We start from the raw sequence: 18,027 nt of genomic DNA on the forward strand, positions 1-18,027 counted from the left end.
CTTACTAGAAAAGAAAGGCAAGTTCATTATAGAAAACATGTTAAATGAAAGTAAATTGTAATTTCTTGAAAAAATAGCATTATAGTATAGATAATTGGTAAGCTACCTTCTAAACTTGACAATGTATTATAAGCATTTTTCAATGTTATTAATATTCTGGTGTTATTTTATTTTATTTTATTTTTATTTTTTTTTTTAACATCTTTATTGGAGTATAACTGTTTTACAATAGTGTGTTAGTTTCTCCTTTACAACAAAGTGAATCAGTTATACATATACATATGTTCCCATATCCCTTCCCTCTTGCGTCTCCCTCCCTCCCACCCTCCCTATCCCACCGCTCTCATGGTCACAGAGCACAGAGGTGATCTCCCTGTGCTATGCGGCAGCTTCCCACTAGCTATCTAATTTACATTTGGTAGTATCTGGTGTTATTTTAATAGCTGTATAATATTGCAGTGTTAAATATGCCATAAGTTAATCAGCCCCTATTGCTTCCAATTTTGCAATATTATAAACAAAGCTGTGAGGAGTATCTTTATAACTACATCTTCTTGCATATCTATGATTTTGGGTAATTCTAGAAACTTAATACTAAAAGGAAAAATTGCTATCTTGAAATTGAACAAAGTTTTATATATACATATTGCCTTGTTGCATTTACATTTTTTTCTGTTACTTGGGTAAGGTAAAATGGCGTCTCATTTTAATTCGCATTTCTTTGATTAGAAAAGAGGTTGAATACTAAAATGTATTTATTGGCCATTGTATTCTCTTTGTTTATCCCTATCGTTAGCCCATTTTGCAAGGGAGTGATTATTGTCTTCTTACTGCTTTTCCTCATAAGCTCAGCTTCATCATTTGATTTGTTACTTGCAAATATATTAAAACATCATTTACGTATAATGCTTATTTTTATGTTTTCATTTATCATGGTCTGTCAGTCTTTGCCTTATGCTTTCCACCTTTGATGATATGTTTTGAAAGTCTCCTCAAGATTTTATAAGTATTCACATTTTCTTATAATATTTTTATTATTTTGTTTTTCACACATTCAAATCATTAATCTACGTGCAATGTATTTTGATGTTGGTGCAAAGTAGGGATGTAACCTTGTGTTTTGTTATCCCCAAATGATTAACCAGTCGTCTCAAAGGAGATGGTTTAGTCTTAAGAGATTTTTCATACCAGCCAGGAAGAGGCATAAATTTATATCCCTTGGAGAGAATAGATATAATAAGTGAAATTATCTCTCATTTGATAAATCATTCTTATTTATATAGGAAGCAACTATTTATTATGTTACTTTTTCAATTCATTAATACAATGAACTGAGAGCATATCTCATGTGTTTTAATTGAATAGAGTGCTTAAATAATTTATTTTCCTTAAGGTAAGTTTTTCGGGTTTTTTTGTTTTTTTTGAAATAGTGTTTCTCATTCCTAAACAATATAGATTAGCAATCTGGAGATTATCCTTAATATATATCATTATCTAAAGGTACTGTTTTCATCAATTTCTTAATTAAAATTTTTTTTGCTGAGATTTTCAAACATTAATTCCTCTTTCTGCGGAATTTTAAATATTAGTCTTTAAAGCTTAAAAAAAAAAATCTGTCTTTGAAATAGATGTCCTGATTTTAAAGTAAGTATCTTATCTTCATCTGTTTTAGTTATATAATGATTACGTATGGAACACTGCATTTCTTGATTACTTGTTCAAATATATGCGTTAATTTTAGTCATGGTTTAAAATCAGGAAAATAAGAGGCTAGGATACTATGAATTTGTATTTTATTTCTTATAAAAATTTAACTTTTTCTATTCATAATAAATGATCAGTTTAAAAGAAGTTGGTTAAGTGTGCTTTTTTCCCCTCCATTTAAAATGCTTCTGAGATCATTGTAGTTGGTTTTTTAACTTGCCAAATTTTAGAGTATGACTCTTGTAAGTATGCTACTCTAATAGATGCTTATTGGATTAAAAATGTCCCATTTTTTCTTGCTCATCCTCATTCTGCTGTCACTAGAACTGATACATATATTCTTTCCTTCATTTAAGAAATATTTATTGCATACCTACTATGTTCTGGGCAGTGTTCTGGGCTCTGGGGATGCTGCAGTAAGTAAGACAATTTTTCTCTTTTGTATTTTGAAAGAAAAAAATGCCATTTATTTTTAAAACAGTAAGTGTATGCTGACTACTACTAAGTGTTGTAGGCATGGGGTGGCAAGAGATTAAAGGTTAGCAGAGGGACTTCACTGGTGGCACAGTGGTTAAGAACCTGCCTGCCAATGCAGGGGACATGGGTTCGAGCCCTGGTCCGGGAAGATCCCACATGCCGCGGAGCAACTAAGCCCGTGAGCCACAACTACTGAGCCTGCGCTCTAGAGCCCGCGAGCCACAACTACTGAAGCCCACAGGCCCTAGAACCTGCGCGCCGCAACAAGAGAAGCCACCGCGATGAGAAGCCTGCGCACTGCAACGAAGAGTAGACCCCACTCACCGCGACTAGAGAGAAAGCCTGTGCACAGCAACGAAGACCCAATGCAGCCAAAAAAAAAAAAAACCACGAAGGTTAGCAGAGGCCAAGTCTTACTAATATGATAAGGAGTCTGTGGACTTTAACCTCATCAAAAATGGGAAGTCATTGAAAGTTTCAAGCAAGAGAGTGCCATAATCAGAATGACATTTTGTATGGATCACCTTGGCTGAGGGTAAAGCATGGATTGGAGGGAAGCAAGTCTGTAGGCAACAAAATTGGTTAGGAGACTATTTCAGTAATCTCAGCAAGAGATGATAATGATGTAGAATAGAATGGTGGCACGGGACTTCCCTGGCGGTCCAGTGGTTAAGACTCCGTGCTTCTACTGCAGGGGGTGCGGTTCGATCCCTGGTTGGAGAACTAGGATCCCACATGCTGCACAGCATGGCCAAAAAATTAAAAAATAATATAAAATAAAAGAGAGAATGGAATGGTGGCTGTAAAGATCAAAAGAGAGAAGAGGACCAACTCAAAAGTAGAATCCACTATATTTGATGGTTACACATAGTTTAGGTTCAGGAAGGAGTCAAGAGGACTTCACATTTCTGGCTTGGATAATTAAATGATGGCAGTGCCATTAACAGAGCTAGGGAACATCAGAAAACGCACAGTTCAATTTGGAACTTTTTTTTTTTTTTTGGTGGTACGCGGGCCTCTCACTGCTGCGGCCTCTCCCGTTGCGGAGCGCTCCGGGCGCACTGGCCCAGCGGCCATGGCTCACGGGCCCAGCCGCTCCGCGGCATGTGGGATCTTCCCGGACTGGGGCACGAACCCGTGTCCCCTGCATCGGCAGGCGGATTCTCAACCACTGCACCACCAGGGAAGCCCCAATTTGGAACTCTTGAGTCTGAATGCCTGAGAGGAAGGACTTCAAGTGGGCCACTGGGTATACAGGTCTGGAACTCAAAAGAAATTAGTTGGAGATACCATGGAAACCAAATATGTAATTGAACCCATGGGAGTGGATAGATAGTCCAGGGAGAATGTAGAAAAAGGAGAAGGGAAGAAAAGGTGTCCTAGAATGGAGCTCTCAGGAACAGCAGCATTTAGGTAAGAAAGGTACAAGGAAGAGGAAACAGAAGGAGCTTCAGAAAGATTAGTAAGAAAATCGTAAGTGAGAGTTTGGTATTAGAGAAACAAAAGGAAGAGCATGTGTCAAGAAGGAGGTGTCAATAATATGAGATGTGGTTGAGAGAGGCTGCAAAATGTCCATGGGATTAGCAGGAGTTCATAGATGATCTTAAGAGAGCAGCACCAGTACAGCAGGGGAAGCTGAGCCAGGTTGTAGTGAATGGAGGAATTGTGGGGACTGGGGAAGGGGGCGCGTGCAGATAGAGACTGCAAGTGCAGAAAATGCCCTCATGAAGTTCCATTTGGAAGGGGTGGGGAGAAAGAGTGAAGGGACTTGGTGAAGGATGTAGGGGAAAGTTTTTAGTGTTACTGTCTTTGCTTTAGCAATGGGAAGTTCATGAGGCATGTTTTTGGTGCTAATGGGCAGAACCCTAGAGAAAAAAAGACCAAGGGAGGAGATGGGATCCAGAGCACAAGCAAAGCAGCAAGAGGGATGCCTCTCTAAGAGGGGAGAAAGAGGAAACATGGATTCAGGTGTGGTTATCTGTGGGTTTGATGGAGGACCTCAGTTGAAGTTCTCCATCAAACATCACCTGAGTCTTAAGTGTCTAGAACAGTGCTTGGCACGGAGTAGGCACTCTAGAAATCTTTGTTGAGTAAGATAGTCCTCACATAGCTGCAAGAAGCAGCCTAGCCAATCCCACTTCTAGATAAGACCTGCCAGCAGAGGCACTTGAGGAACAGGCACACACTGCTCAGCTCTGGGATAACAGCACTGAATTTTGTGATTTCAAGAATGTTTTGTGTTTACCTAAATTCTCAGGAAACACAGAGCTGAAGTACAAAAGTAGAAGAGGTCCAGAATAAGGCATTGTGGCATAAAAATGATTTTGAATGGAAGGCATTTGAGTTCCTAAAACCCTCTATCTGCCTAAAAGCAGAGCCTCCCAGAAGAGCTCAATTATCATAAAGTGCCTCCCAGGTGCACCTCTAATCTTCTCAAACATTGTCACAAAACTACCCTGTCTCCTACCTATACTCCTAAGGGCCCATTTATCTTTCCAAAAAGTCATTTGTTTTTCCTAAGTGCCCTTTCTCCCCTGCTTCTAAGAAGTCATTTGTTCTTCTAGGAGTGCCCTCCCCCACTTCCCATCCCCCATTAAGATGTTAGATAAGCCCTAAGTTCCAGCTGCCTTCTTGAGTCACATTTCTTGGTGAAACCCTGTGTTATATATGTAATTAAATCTGGTGTGTTTTTTTTCTCTTGCTAAGCTGTCTTTTGTCAGTTTAATTTGTAGGCCCCAAATCATTAACCTAAGAGGGTAGAGGAAAAACTGCTTTCTCTCTGACAGAGTAAAGGGGCATGATCCTCTCAGATGGTTGAGAGAGAGAGAGAGAGGGAGATGATAAAGCAAATATGGCAGAATATTAACAATTATTGAATCTGGAAGAAGGGTATGAGGCAGTTCTTTGTACTCTTCTTGAGACTTTTGTATGAAATTATTTCAAATTAAAATGTTTTTTTAGAAAAGAACCAGCTTCTGCATTTATTGATCATCTCTGCTTATTTTCTATTATCATCTATTTCCAATATCAACACCTTTTTATTTCACATCTTCCTATGAGTGGAAAAAATGAGGAATTTGAAATATGGAGCTACTTTAATGTTTGGGCAAATTATATCTCTGTGTTTTAATTCCTTCTTTTTGAGGATAATACCTTCAAAAATGTTGCTATGTAAACTGAGATAGGCACAGAGTAGGCACACAATAAATGTTATTCTCTACCCTTCCAGTACCAGTTCAAATCTCATTGCCCTTATGAAACCTCCCCTCATCACCCCCACGATAACAGCTTATTTTGTATCACACCATACGTTTAGCTAAGTGGCTAAATTTCATACATTACCTCTTTGATTTCTCCTTTACAATCATTTTCTCTGCCTTACAGGTTGGGACATTTAATGAAGCTAAATGACTTGGCTAGATATGGGGCTAATCCAAAATATATAGACAGTTGATACAAGTCAACATCAGAAAACAAACAACCCAATCAAAAAATGGGCAGAGGGCTTCCCTGGTGTCGCAGTGGTTGAGAGTCCGCCTGCCGATGCAGGGGACACGGGTTCGTGCCCCCGTCCGGGAGGATCTCGCATGCCGCGGAGCAGCTGGGCCTGTGAGCCATGGCCGCTGGGCCTGCGCGTCCGGAGCCTGTGCTCTGCAACGGGAGAGGCCACAACAGTGAGGCCCGCGTACCACAAAAAAAAAAAAAAAAAATGGGTAGAAGTCCCGAATAGACATTTTTTGAAAGAAGACATACAGATGGCCGACAGGCACATGAGAAAATGCTCAACATCACTAATCGTTGGAGAAATGCAAATCCAAACCACAATGAAATATCACCTCACACCTGTGAGAACGGCTATCATCAAAAAGACCACAAATAGCAAATGTTGGTGAGGATGTGGAGAAAAGGGAACCCTTATACACTGTTGGTGGAAATGTAAATTGGTGCAGCCACTGCTGAAGACGGTATGAAGATTCCTCAGAAAAGCTAAAAATAGAAACACCATATGATCCAGCAATTCCATTCCTGGGTATATATCCAAAGAAAATGAAGGACACTAATTCAAAGAGATATTATACATGCACCCCAATGTTCTTAGCAGGATTATTTACAATAGCCAAGATATGGAAGGAACCTAAGTGTCCATCAAAAAAAAATGGGTTGAAGTCCCGAATAGACATTTTTTGAAAGAAGACATACAGATGGCCGACAGGCACATGAGAAAATGCTCAACATCACTAATCGTTGGAGAAATGCAAATCCAAACCACAATGAAATATCACCTCACACCTGTGAGAACGGCTATCATCAAAAAGACCACAAATAGCAAATGTTGGTGAGGATGTGGAGAAAAGGGAACCCTTATACACTGTTGGTGGAAATGTAAATTGGTGCAGCCACTGCTGAAGACGGTATGAAGATTCCTCAGAAAAGCTAAAAATAGAAACACCATATGATCCAGCAATTCCATTCCGGGGTATATATCCAAAGAAAATGAAGGACACTAATTCAAAGAGATATTATACATGCACCCCAATGTTCTTAGCAGGATTATTTACAATAGCCAAGATATGGAAGGAACCTAAGTGTCCATCAACAGATGAATGGGTAAAGAATGTATATTTATATAAATACACCCTGGAATTCTACTCAGCCATTAAAAAGAACAAAATTTTGCCATTTACAACAGGGATGGACTTGGAGGGTTTTATGCTAGGTGAAATAAGTCAGAGAAAGACAAATACTGTATGAAGTCACTTATATGTGGAATCTAAAAAATAAACTAGTGAATATAATAAAAAAGAAACAGACAACACATGAATGTATATAACAAAACAGAAACTGACTCACATATATAGAGAACAAACTAGTGGTTACCAGTGGGGAGAGGGAAAGGGAAGGGGCAAGTTAAGGGTAGGGAATGAAGAGGTACAAACTACTATGTATAAAACAGATAAGCTACAAGGATATATTGTATAGCACAGGGAATATAGCCAATATTTTATAATAACTATAAATGGAGTATAACCTTTAAAAATTGTGAATCACTATGTTATACACCTGAAACTTACATAATGTAAATCAACTATATCTCAATAAAAAAGAAATGAATAATAAAGAAAAATAAATAAATAAATGACTTAGCTAAGATCACACAGTCGGTAGAAATGCAAAGATGAGAACTCAGAGTTTTTTTAGCCCCAAGTCTTGTGTTCTTTATGTTACACCATAATTTGATATTTCTCCTTCTCAAATGGTTATTTTTTTTTAGTTATGGCAACATATACATAACATGAAATTTACCATTCTAATCATTTTAAGTGTACAGCTCAGTGTCATTGAGTACATTCGCATTGTGCAACCATCACCACCATCCTCTCCAGGACTTTACATGTTATAAGACTGAAACTGTATCCCCCAGCCCCTGGCAACCACCATTTTACTTCCTGTCTCTACGAGTTTGACAACTCTAGGTACCTCATGTAAGTGGAATCATACAGTACTTTTCCTTTTGTGACTGGGTTATTTAACTTGGCATGTCTTCAGGGTTCGTCCATGTTGTAAGTTGTGTCCTTCTCAGATTTTAAAAACATCTGTGCTCATGACATTCGCCTATGCTCTCATGTATCCTATTTCCCTTCCTGGTTTATAAACTCCTTGAGAGCTGTGATCCTGTACTTACTCTTGGTATGGCCACACTCACAGTGCCTAGTTTATAATAATACTCAACAAGCTCTCTTGAGTGGATAGATACAGGCCACTCTAAAGCAGAAAATGATCTGCTCTTATACTTGTACATTCCACTTTCACTCCGACTCTCAGGTATTGGAGACAAGGAGGTGGATGAGCATAATTGTTTTCTCTACCATTGCAGTGGTAGTCAGACATAACTTAAGATGTTTCCCCAGGTTGGAAGTATGGCAGGCATGTGAATTTTAGGCATGTAGCTCCCTGCTCACTGTAAAAAAAGCATACGTGTTATATTCTTTAAAGGCAAGAAAAGATCTTGTCTTTTAGTAATATGAGGTGAGGGAGAGTCTGGTAATTTTTTTTCCTCTGAGAAAAATGAAAGTGACTAGTCACATGGTAAGAATGAACTTCTCAGATGATTGGTCATTAATCTTTGGTGTCATCTGAGTATACTGGACATGCATTTGCCTTGTCATGCTATTTGATTATTAAATAGTTCAAATAAACATCAAAGAATAAAAAAAGAGAAATGGAACAAGAAACATTTGGGGTCCAGGTTTAGCTCAGCCACCCACTAGTGACCGTCAGAAGGTAAAGACTTTCAAGACCCTTCTCACAAGTATGCCGGGCCTCCACCTCTATGAAGCAGCAGAGCTTCAAGGGCAAACCTGGCTTCAGAGCCCAGTGGAGAGTGTGGCCAGGTCAGGGGCAGCCCCAGGAAGCCCACAGGTCTTCATTGCCTCATCTGGCAGGAGCTGCTGCTGGACCACATGCCACCAGTCCCACTCCTGAAGCAGAATGTGCAAGGAGTGTGTCTGAAAAGCAGAAGGTACCTACTTCCAGGAAGAAAAGCTATGCTTCACCCAGCCTAAGTCTACTGCAAACAAGGGCATCCAGAAGAGATACAACCCGAGGGATTCACTCAAGTGTTTTCCAGCCAGGACCTCTAGCACACTTTGGAGAGTGGTTGGTATGAAGTAACTGGATGCAACCTGAAAAGTAAAGCAGTTGAAGGTACTAAATGATTTCCCTTTGTATGTCGGCGAAAACAACATTAGCACATTTTTTGAACATGCAAGCTCTGTAGAAATAAGGCAACACACAGGATTTCAAAGGATCTCCCTGACTAAAGGGAAATCAGCAGGCTTTTATTTTAGTAACCTCCTTGTAACCTTCACCTACTTGCGATTGTTCCATAGTATAAAATATTTCTCATAGTGAAGTGGGTTACATTGTTAATTTTCAAATCAAAGCAAGAAATATAGAAAAGATGTAAATATTCAGAATGCTCATAGAACTTGGTAACACCACAGGTTTTTAAATTGAGGACGTTCTCCGAAAATACGAGTTGGCGTACACTTTTGGTTGCCTGCCCAAAAGCCAATCCTCTCTCACTTTTCTCTTCTGGCAGGGTCTGCTTCCCACAATAGAGGCTAAAAATGCCAGGTACTCTCTCTCCCACTCTCACTGCAGGTAGGGCTGGCCATAAGGCCCAGGTCTGGTCAATGAGCACTTCAGCAGCACTCTCTCTAAAGGTTTCTAAAAAGATTTTCAATGCTGATGAAAGCAAGATATTTATTCAAGGAGAACTTTTTTTCCCACTTCTTCCTTCCTGTCATTTCATAGGCTGTGGAGGCCATACTGCAGCCATTAAGCAATAGACAAAAGTGAATGTGCTGAGGATGGCAACAAAAAAGGATGGAAAGAGCCTGGGTCACTGATGACACTGTTTAGCCTCGGACAACCATCTACCTCTAAACTTCTTGTAGGTAAGACAAAACTTCCTGTTACATATGCCACTTTAAGTTGGATATTGTTATTCACAGCTGAAAGCATCTTAACTGATCCAAGGAGATTTTAAATACAGTCCAGGAGGAAACTATTTTACAGCAAATATTTACTAATTTTCCCTCAGATATTGGGAGGGCGTATTACTGAATGCAAGTACATAAGAAAATCTTTATAACATTACGATAAATGGACGCTCCCAAGGTAGAGCCCTGAAGATTGCCCTAGAATGTCTCAGGTATTGTAGTGTCAGAAAGAGTTGTTCATAACATATGAGGGAAGACATATTACAACAGTGAAAATATGTATTAGGAAAATTTTTTGGCCACATTTATTGGCACAATTATTAGAATACAATCCAAAATTAACTGGTTTAAATTTTAAGGGCAAAGATAAGACTGCCAATCTTAATTAGTCAAGGATTTTCTTATGGATTCAAATCTGTCATGTATTCCGATTGTAATGAGGTTTTTAAATTGTCCCGTTTGAAATGCCACATAAATCATCCAGATTGAAAGTAGAATTAATAAATAAAGCAGCTTAGAAGTTGTTTCTGTAATATCTTAGAAAACCTAGATATCTGACCTTGCATTTTTCTTAATAAAACAGGAAAAGCCATTGACTGATAAAGTATTGTCGTTCACAGGTAATTACGTAATGAACAAATCCATTGTTTTTATCGAGTTTGCTAGAAAACTATCTTCATTAACATTTAGATTTACTGTAATTTATATGGAACCCACACATTTGATTTGCAGATTTGGAACACTTTATACTTAGCAGCTGATGTCCATTTTCCTTTTCCATTTATTTTGCTAAGATAAGACATATATTTTTCTCAAAATGCATCAAATCAAGTTGAAAAAATGAAATTAATATAAAAATATCTGTTAAAGGATGTTAGTGTCCAAGCTCTCCATCTTTTGCCATCTGTTACTCATCTGGACATAATCAGAGCTTATCAAATACAATTAATATACCATATGTACCACACAAGTGATTCTCAACTGGGATGATGGTGTCCTCCAGGGGATATTTGGCAATGTCTGGAGACACTTTTGATTGTCACAACTGGGGAATTAGCAGGGTGCCAGTGGCATCTAGTGGGTAGAGGCCAGGGATGCTGCAGAATATCCCACAATGCACAAAACAGCCCCCCCAAACAAAGAATGATCTCCAAAGTATCAATAGTTCCAGGGTTGAGGAACTCTGGTCTACACCAAGCACCCTGATGTTTAAAATACAGCACAGACTGGTTCTGAAACCTAGTCCACCTAAAACTGAGTCCCTCTGCCGAGTTTATGATTAACTTTTCTATCCAAAACTTTATTCCCTTTCTTGTCCGACACCTGTTCCCCTCAAGATTGAGGAGTATCAAAGAAGAGGGGGATTAAAACCAAGCAGGAAAAAAAAAAAAAAAAAAAAAACCCAAGCAGGACACTGCAAGGCCCTGCCAGGTACAAAGCCTTTCTGTGTCCCCTCTTTCTTCTTTGTACAAAAAAGGCTTCAGCCTCCTAGACCCTCTCTGAGTCCCCGAGGGTAGATTCAAACTAACTAGGGCAGTGAGGGAATGCAGAAACAAAGGAAAAGGAAGAAACAAACTTGGACTTTTTCATTTACTTTGGCCTCACTGTACATTGGGCACATGAACTTGAGTTTGAAAACAGTTCTTTGTTCATTAGAATTCCTATAGAGGAAAGAATAGATTATTATCATTTTAAAATCATCTCAACATTTTCTCAGGGGAAGGCGGGATTCTTACAAACTGTAAAACATTAGGTTAACATCCAGCTTGTATGTATTGTGTGTTTTGTATGAGAAACTCCTTTTCATGTTATATTTTCTTTCATGCAAAGACAAAACTGATAAAAAGAAACAGCAAGGCCAAAGTGGAGTCATTTGCCTCCACAACAGCAAACCAAGACTGACTTGCAGTTTCAACCTTTCCCAGGAATGTGACCTTTAAGCAGACAATCTGAAATTTCTTGATCAACGCTAGTGAGGTCATCTGCATGACACAGACCCCTGCTGTTCCCTTCCCCCAAATAAGTACGGTCTCGCCTGAAACAATCCTTTCTTTTCTTTTGCTAATACCTTCTTGCTCCACCCTCCTTCTGCCTATAAAAACCTTGCGTTTTGTAAAACGCTTCACAATACGCTTCTGTTTACTAGATGGAATGCTACCTGATTCATGAATCATTGAATAGAGCCAATTAGATCTTCAGACTTACTTGGTTTAATTTTGTTTTTTAATAGATTTGTTGGCAGTGGTGGGATCCAAAGCAAACTTACGATGGCATTCAGAGACAACAAGAAACACAGGCATGGTGCTCCACAAACCCTTCTGAGTTCACTGTTGTTCCCGCTGTTTCTGAAGGCCATTGGTAAGTTCCTCGCAATTTGAGCTCCACTCTCTTTGCATTCAAGCTCCCAAACTAACTGGCTTTCCTTTTTGGGGCAGGTCAGCTTGAGCTGGTAGACGATTCTGCCCAGACCTCAATTGAGCTAGCAGATAGTTCTGCCCAGAGCCAAGCCCCTAGCCTTTCTGACCACAGTTCCCAAGTTTTTTAATGGAAAACCCCAGCCCTTGATTCAGTTCCCAGATTCCACATTGGGAACTAATGATCATTTAGTCTGCAATCCCCCCATTTGTTTGGAATCCTTCCCTAGATTCCACATTTGGCACTGTTGGTGGCAGCTGCAGTTCTCCATTTTGTTTGGAATCAGTCCTCAGTCCCCGTTGTTTCAGGTTTGCTGGTTCAATCCTTCCCCCATTCAAGGGTCCACAGGAATTGTTGGTCGTGTGCACTAGGCCATCTTTCAACCAGGACACAGTAACATCTCTTGGTTACTGCCAATATCTCCATGTATTTGCTTGACTTATTTTTTGTAGACAAAGGCTAACTGCTAATGGGATCCTTTACATCCAAAGAGTTGAACGTTCCACTCTAAAATAAGCACACCTGCTTATTATATGTTTGAGAGCTGTGATTCTGGAAGCTGTAGATAGTTACAAAAATGGTAATATCTTGCTAAGCTTGTTCTGTATCCTAAGAGCTTAGCCTGGTAGCTGAAAGGGTAGGGCCTCCAAAATATGGCCAGCATAGAAATGGGGGTTAAACTCCATTTGCAGCCAGGAACCTACCAACCTGCTGCCAGCCCTCAGGAAGATTACAATGGCCATTATGAGGAATGTTCCAAATAGATAAGATCCTTTTTAATGTGACTCAAAAACAAGGGCTCCCAAATCAAACTAACAGAATGGAATACAGATTTTGATTTTGATTAGCATGCAGAAGGCTCCAAAACTTTTCAAAATTCCAAACTTGCTTTGTTGAAAGATTCATGGCAAAAGGCTAATGAAAAATTAAAGTCACAAAGGTATTTAAAACAATACCTAGGCCTCCTACCTTTCACCCTCCTAGGGTTCATTATCAAATCACTGGCCCAAAAATTGACATCTCCATTGCGATCAACTGGGACGCTGGAAGACAGATTGTCCTCAAAAGCCCTATGTGAATTCTTCAACATCAACTCCAATGCACCTGTATGGACTCCTCCTAGAATTGATGAAACTCAGGAATTTTTGGTAAACTGCTACATTATTCCCTTAAGCAGCAAGGGGAAACTAAAATTAAAATTAATGGGATTGTTTAATACTGCCAGAAATACTGTTTATCCAACCTGAAATCTAATAAGATATTTGAAAGGATTTAATAACTATATGATCAGAAATTTGGCCAAATCAGAAGCTGATATTCAGAGCCTGATAGGAATTTTTTTTTTTTTAATGCTTTCTCTCCTTAGCTAAAATAAAACCATGTACCCAGAAGGAAAGATGCAAATTGGAGAAAAGGTAGTTGTAAGAACAGGTCAGCCTCTTTATCATTTAGGCTGCAATCCTAAAGTTTAAAGTTTACCTGCTGTTTTTTTCTTTGCCAATCCCCCAGACCTCACCTATTCCTCTCAAAATGCTTGAAAAGATCAGGACATTGAAAACAGAATCGTCCTGAGCTTAATCTATGCCTTTGTGATATAGATTTTCTACCCCCATCTTCTCCAGCATCTAAGAGCCATTCTTTGAAATGCAAACTTTAGGAAGAAGTTTCCCATCAAAAGAAAAAAAAAAAAAAAAGAAAAAGGGGTATTTTGTAATTGGGCTAAGGAAAAATCTTACAAATCTTCTCCACAGATGTTAGTAACTGTAAGTTCTCTGTTTGCATCTGTCTGTATATATGTTGTATGTGTATGTGTGTATATATACACATATATTATATATATATTAAATGTGTGATGTTTTCCTACCTCTTGACGGTATTGCCAAAATTAATTTGTAAAAGAGCTCTATTTAGTTGGTTTGAAGGCAAGCACTTGCAAGGATGGGGCATTAACAGAAACTAACCCAAATGCTTTTCTTTCTTTTTTTTTTTTTTAATAAAGGATTTTAAAAAAACATTTATTTGTGGGCCTCCCTGGTGGCGCAGTGGTTGAGAGTCCGCCTGCCGATGCAGGGGACGCGGGTTCGTGCCCCGGTCCGGGAAGATCCCACATGCTGCGGAGCGGCTGGGCCCGTGAGCTATGGCCGCTGAGCCTGCACGTCCGGAGCCTGTGCTCCGCAACGGGAGAGGCCACAACAGTGAGAGCCCCGCGTATCGCAAAAAAAAAAAAAAAGTTTATTTTGTTTATTTATTTATTTAACTGTGCTGGGTCTTAGTTGCGGTTTGCAGGACCTTCATTGCTACGTGCAGGATCTTCGTTGCAGCATGTGGGACCTTTAGCTGTGGCATGTGGGATCTTAGTTGCAGCGTGTGGGTGTGGGATCTAGTTCCTGACCAGGGATCGAACATGGGCCCTCTGCATTGGGAGCGCAGAGTCTTAACCCCTGGACCACCAGGGAAGTCCCCCAGATGCTTTTCATGTTCAAATAATCTGGGGTAATCTTCAGTAAATAAACGGTAGTTTAAGTTCATTGGTTTAGTTAAGACATGTCTTTAAAGTTATCAACACTGAATATAAGGCAGATAACCAACTTTTATTCTACCTGGTCTTACTACTCACATAAGTCCATATTATCTCTGTTATGGAATTTGTGAAGAAAAATAACTTAGAATGGTGGCTGATTTTTGTCCAATGTCTCCTGAAGTTTTGGTGGGTAATCTAAACATAGTCGTTGGGAGTGTTACCCGAAAAACTGGGTTCATTTCTTGGTGGGTGTCGAGCCAAAGACATAACCAAGCCAAAGAGCAGGAAAAGGAAGGATTTATTACTTGCAGCAAGTAAGGAGAACCCCAAGGATCTTTCCCAAAGCAGAGTCTCCCCGAACACCAAAATTGGGGAAGTTTTAAGCTAAGGGTACATGCATATTCATGAAGGGGCTTGAGCAGGGGAGAATTCAACATAGAATTGGGACAAAGGTTAACAGAGCCCAAGCTTTAGTTAAGTCATGAAGGTCAGAAAAGGTCAACATCATGATCTCTTAGGTTCTACTTTATCTGGTGGTTGAGTGCTTCATGTTAGTCATTACCATTGAAACAAAACTGGGAGACTTTACAATTGATTTCTTTAAAAAAAAAAACAATTAATTAATTACTTATTTTTGGCTGCGTTGGGTCTCCATTGCTGCGCACGGGCTTTTTCTCTAGTTGTGGCGAGTGGGGGCTACTCTTCATTGCGGCACGCGGGCTTCTCATTGCGGTGGCTTCTCTTTTTGCAGAGCACGAGCTCTAGGCACACGGGCTTCGGTAGTTGTGGCTCGTGGGCTCTAGAGCACAGGCTCAGTAGTTGTGGTGCACGGGCTTAGTTGCTCCGCGGCATGTGGGATCTTCCCGGACCAGGGCTCGAACCGTGTCCCCTGCATCGGCAGGAGGATTCTTAACCACTGTGCCACCAGGGAAGCCCTTTACAATTGATTTATCTTTGCTATTGTTACCTCTCTGCCTGATAACAGTTTGTTCTTCTGTTTCCTTAAGATCATTATTACTGAGACCTGTTCAAGGACAAGCATTGTGGCCAGGCGTAGATCACAGAATGGCTTAGGTAAAAATGGCTTCTCTTTTGTCAGGAAAGCCATGCCTGGTTCTCTTTTTCTGTGGACCCCCTACCCTATCTGCTTACAGTATTAAATGATTTAGATAACTGTAAGTAGGATAAGAGTTTATAGATAAACTTTTTAGAAACAGTTATATTTTAAGTATACTTAAAATTAGCTTCCAAAATCTTTTTGGTAACTTGAACCCTTTCAGTTTTGCTAAGTTAAAATAACTGATAGGAATTTATTAATTAGATCATTTCCAAATAAGATAGAATAGTCAAACATTAATTACTGAACATAGGTGTATCCACTTTTGGCTTCCTATTGCAGAAAAACTAAAGATAAAATTGGATCTGTTTGTAAACATATTTGGTGCAAAGCTGAGAAATTTTCTGTGAGAAAGCACGTTTCTAGAAATTATAAAAAGTATTTATAAGTTTACCAATCTTCAGAATGGTAACGTAAAAGATAGTTCATAACTGCTTACTTAGTTTTTGCTAGAAATTAAGGTTTCTAAGAATTCTAATTAATATATGTAATTAAAACTATTAGAAATAGTAAGGGAAACAACTCTATGCAAGGAAAGTAGTATGTGTTTTTGGTTATAAGAAAATATGAGGAATAATTTTGTTAAGGGAAATGAGAATAATTTTGTTTAAACTAGAACTTCTGGTTATGAAGGGAAAACTAAATGTATACAAAAAGTTGAAGAGAGAGAGGAAAAGAGAATTTTACCTTGTGTAATCGAGGTGGCTAAAACAGAATAGCTATATATAAGGGTGCTAAAAATAAGCTTTCATATCAGTAATATTCTTATGTAAAACTAAAACCTGGTTTTCTTTCATCTGATAAAAGGACAAAGTTTTATTGGATTGTTGGTCTGCTCTTAATAAGAAATTGTAAAGACGCAGACGTAGAGAATGGACTTGAGGACACAGGGAGTGGGAAGGGTAAGCTGTGACAAAGTGAGAGAGTGGCATTGACATATATACACTACCAAATGTAAAATAGATAGCTAGTGGGAAGCAGCCACATAGCACAGGGAGATCAGCTCGGTGTTTTGTGTCCACATAGAGGGGTGGGATGGGGAGGGTGGGAGGGAGACACAAGAGGGAGGAGATATGGGGATATATGTATATGTATAGCTGATTCACTTTGTTATAAAGCAGGAACTAACACACCACTGTAAAGCAATTATACTCCAATAAAGAAAAAAAAAAGAAACTGTAAACAAAGGTTTTTACTACCTTTTAAGTGATCTGCCTAGAAAACAAAGGTTCTATGTTTTATCAGAATGATTTCCTGTTTGCTGTGTTCATCAGCTTTTTGATTACTTAGGAAAGTCGAGTCCTAGGTTTTGCTAATAGATAATTAAGTGTCAAGTTTCATAATGATCTGTGATCCTATTTAGGCAAGTGTTCTAAAACTTTTTTTAACTATTTTTGATAAACTTCCCCAAATCAAATTCCAAATGAAGTCTTTTGACCACAAACCAACTTTGAAAATTTCCAGAGGGCCCCTGGAATATTCCAAAAGATTTGTTAAACTAGTTAGGCTCATTTGATGTGTTAAACTGCATGGGAAGCATTGTCAAATAAGAAGTAGTACTAAGCTTGTTTTATGTTGTATAGGGATATCAGTGTTCTAGAAATTTTGTGACATTCTTAGAAACATGATATAACCTGGTATAATGTCATTTGTAATCCTAGTTATTATAATAAAATGTTGTAGGATGTCCTCTGGGACCCCAATCAGAAATGAACAACAAGTAAATGATCTTCTTACTGCTATTCTCTTACCTTCTGAAATTGCTGCTGTCAAAATTGAGGCTCACACTTAAAGGACTGAACCTCATTATCAGGGAAATGCCATAGCTGACTTTCATGCAAAGGCAACAACAACAGAATCTAAAAAGGTTTTGGCACATGTGGATGAAATCCATTCTCCTTCTACAAAAAAATGACCCCTCATTGCCAGACTTTTGCCATCCTGATGTCCTTGTAATGACAGCAGTCTGCTCCTGAATCAGAGAAATTAAGATGAGTAAACAGGAGCTTCCCTGGTGGCACAGCAGTTAAGACTCCACCTGCCAATGCAGGTGACACGGGTTTGAGCCCTGGTCCGGGAAGATCCCACATGCCGTGGAGCAACTAAGCCCATGCGCCACAACTACTGAGCCTGTGCTCTAGAGCCCGCGTGCCACAACTACTGAAGCCCACACGCCTAGAGCCCATGCTCTGCAACAAGAGAAGCCACCTCAATGAGAAGCCTGCGCACCACAGCGAAGGGTAGCCCTGCTCGCTGCAACTAGAGGAAACGTGCGCGCAGCAACGAAG

At 39.3% G+C, this 18,027-nt stretch overlaps 1 protein-coding gene across 2 annotated transcripts in view; it reads left to right on the forward strand.

Annotated features, from left to right (window-relative positions):
• The window catches only part of LOC102984850 (membrane-bound transcription factor site-2 protease), a 68,311-nt gene extending 52,615 nt beyond the window's left edge, over nucleotides 1-15,696 (forward strand). Inside the window, exons 12-15 of one of the 2 annotated variants that reach the window (XR_008616416.1) lie at nucleotides 9,499-9,641; nucleotides 11,917-12,044; nucleotides 13,086-13,249; nucleotides 15,630-15,696. Coding sequence is in view for 1 of the 2 variants with exons in the window: in XM_028482792.2 (XP_028338593.1) it covers nucleotides 5,566-5,635 (70 nt within the window). In the remaining variant the exon portion in view is untranslated. Of the gene's footprint in view, nucleotides 1-5,565; nucleotides 5,651-9,498; nucleotides 9,642-11,916; nucleotides 12,045-13,085; nucleotides 13,250-15,629 lie in introns of those variants that run through there. The other variant, XM_028482792.2, reaches the window with a different exon arrangement.
• Nucleotides 15,697-18,027: the final 2,331 nt, after the last annotated feature.

Source organism: Physeter macrocephalus, chromosome 21 (assembly GCF_002837175.3).
Source record: "Physeter macrocephalus isolate SW-GA chromosome 21, ASM283717v5, whole genome shotgun sequence".
NCBI lineage: Eukaryota > Metazoa > Chordata > Mammalia > Artiodactyla > Physeteridae > Physeter > Physeter macrocephalus.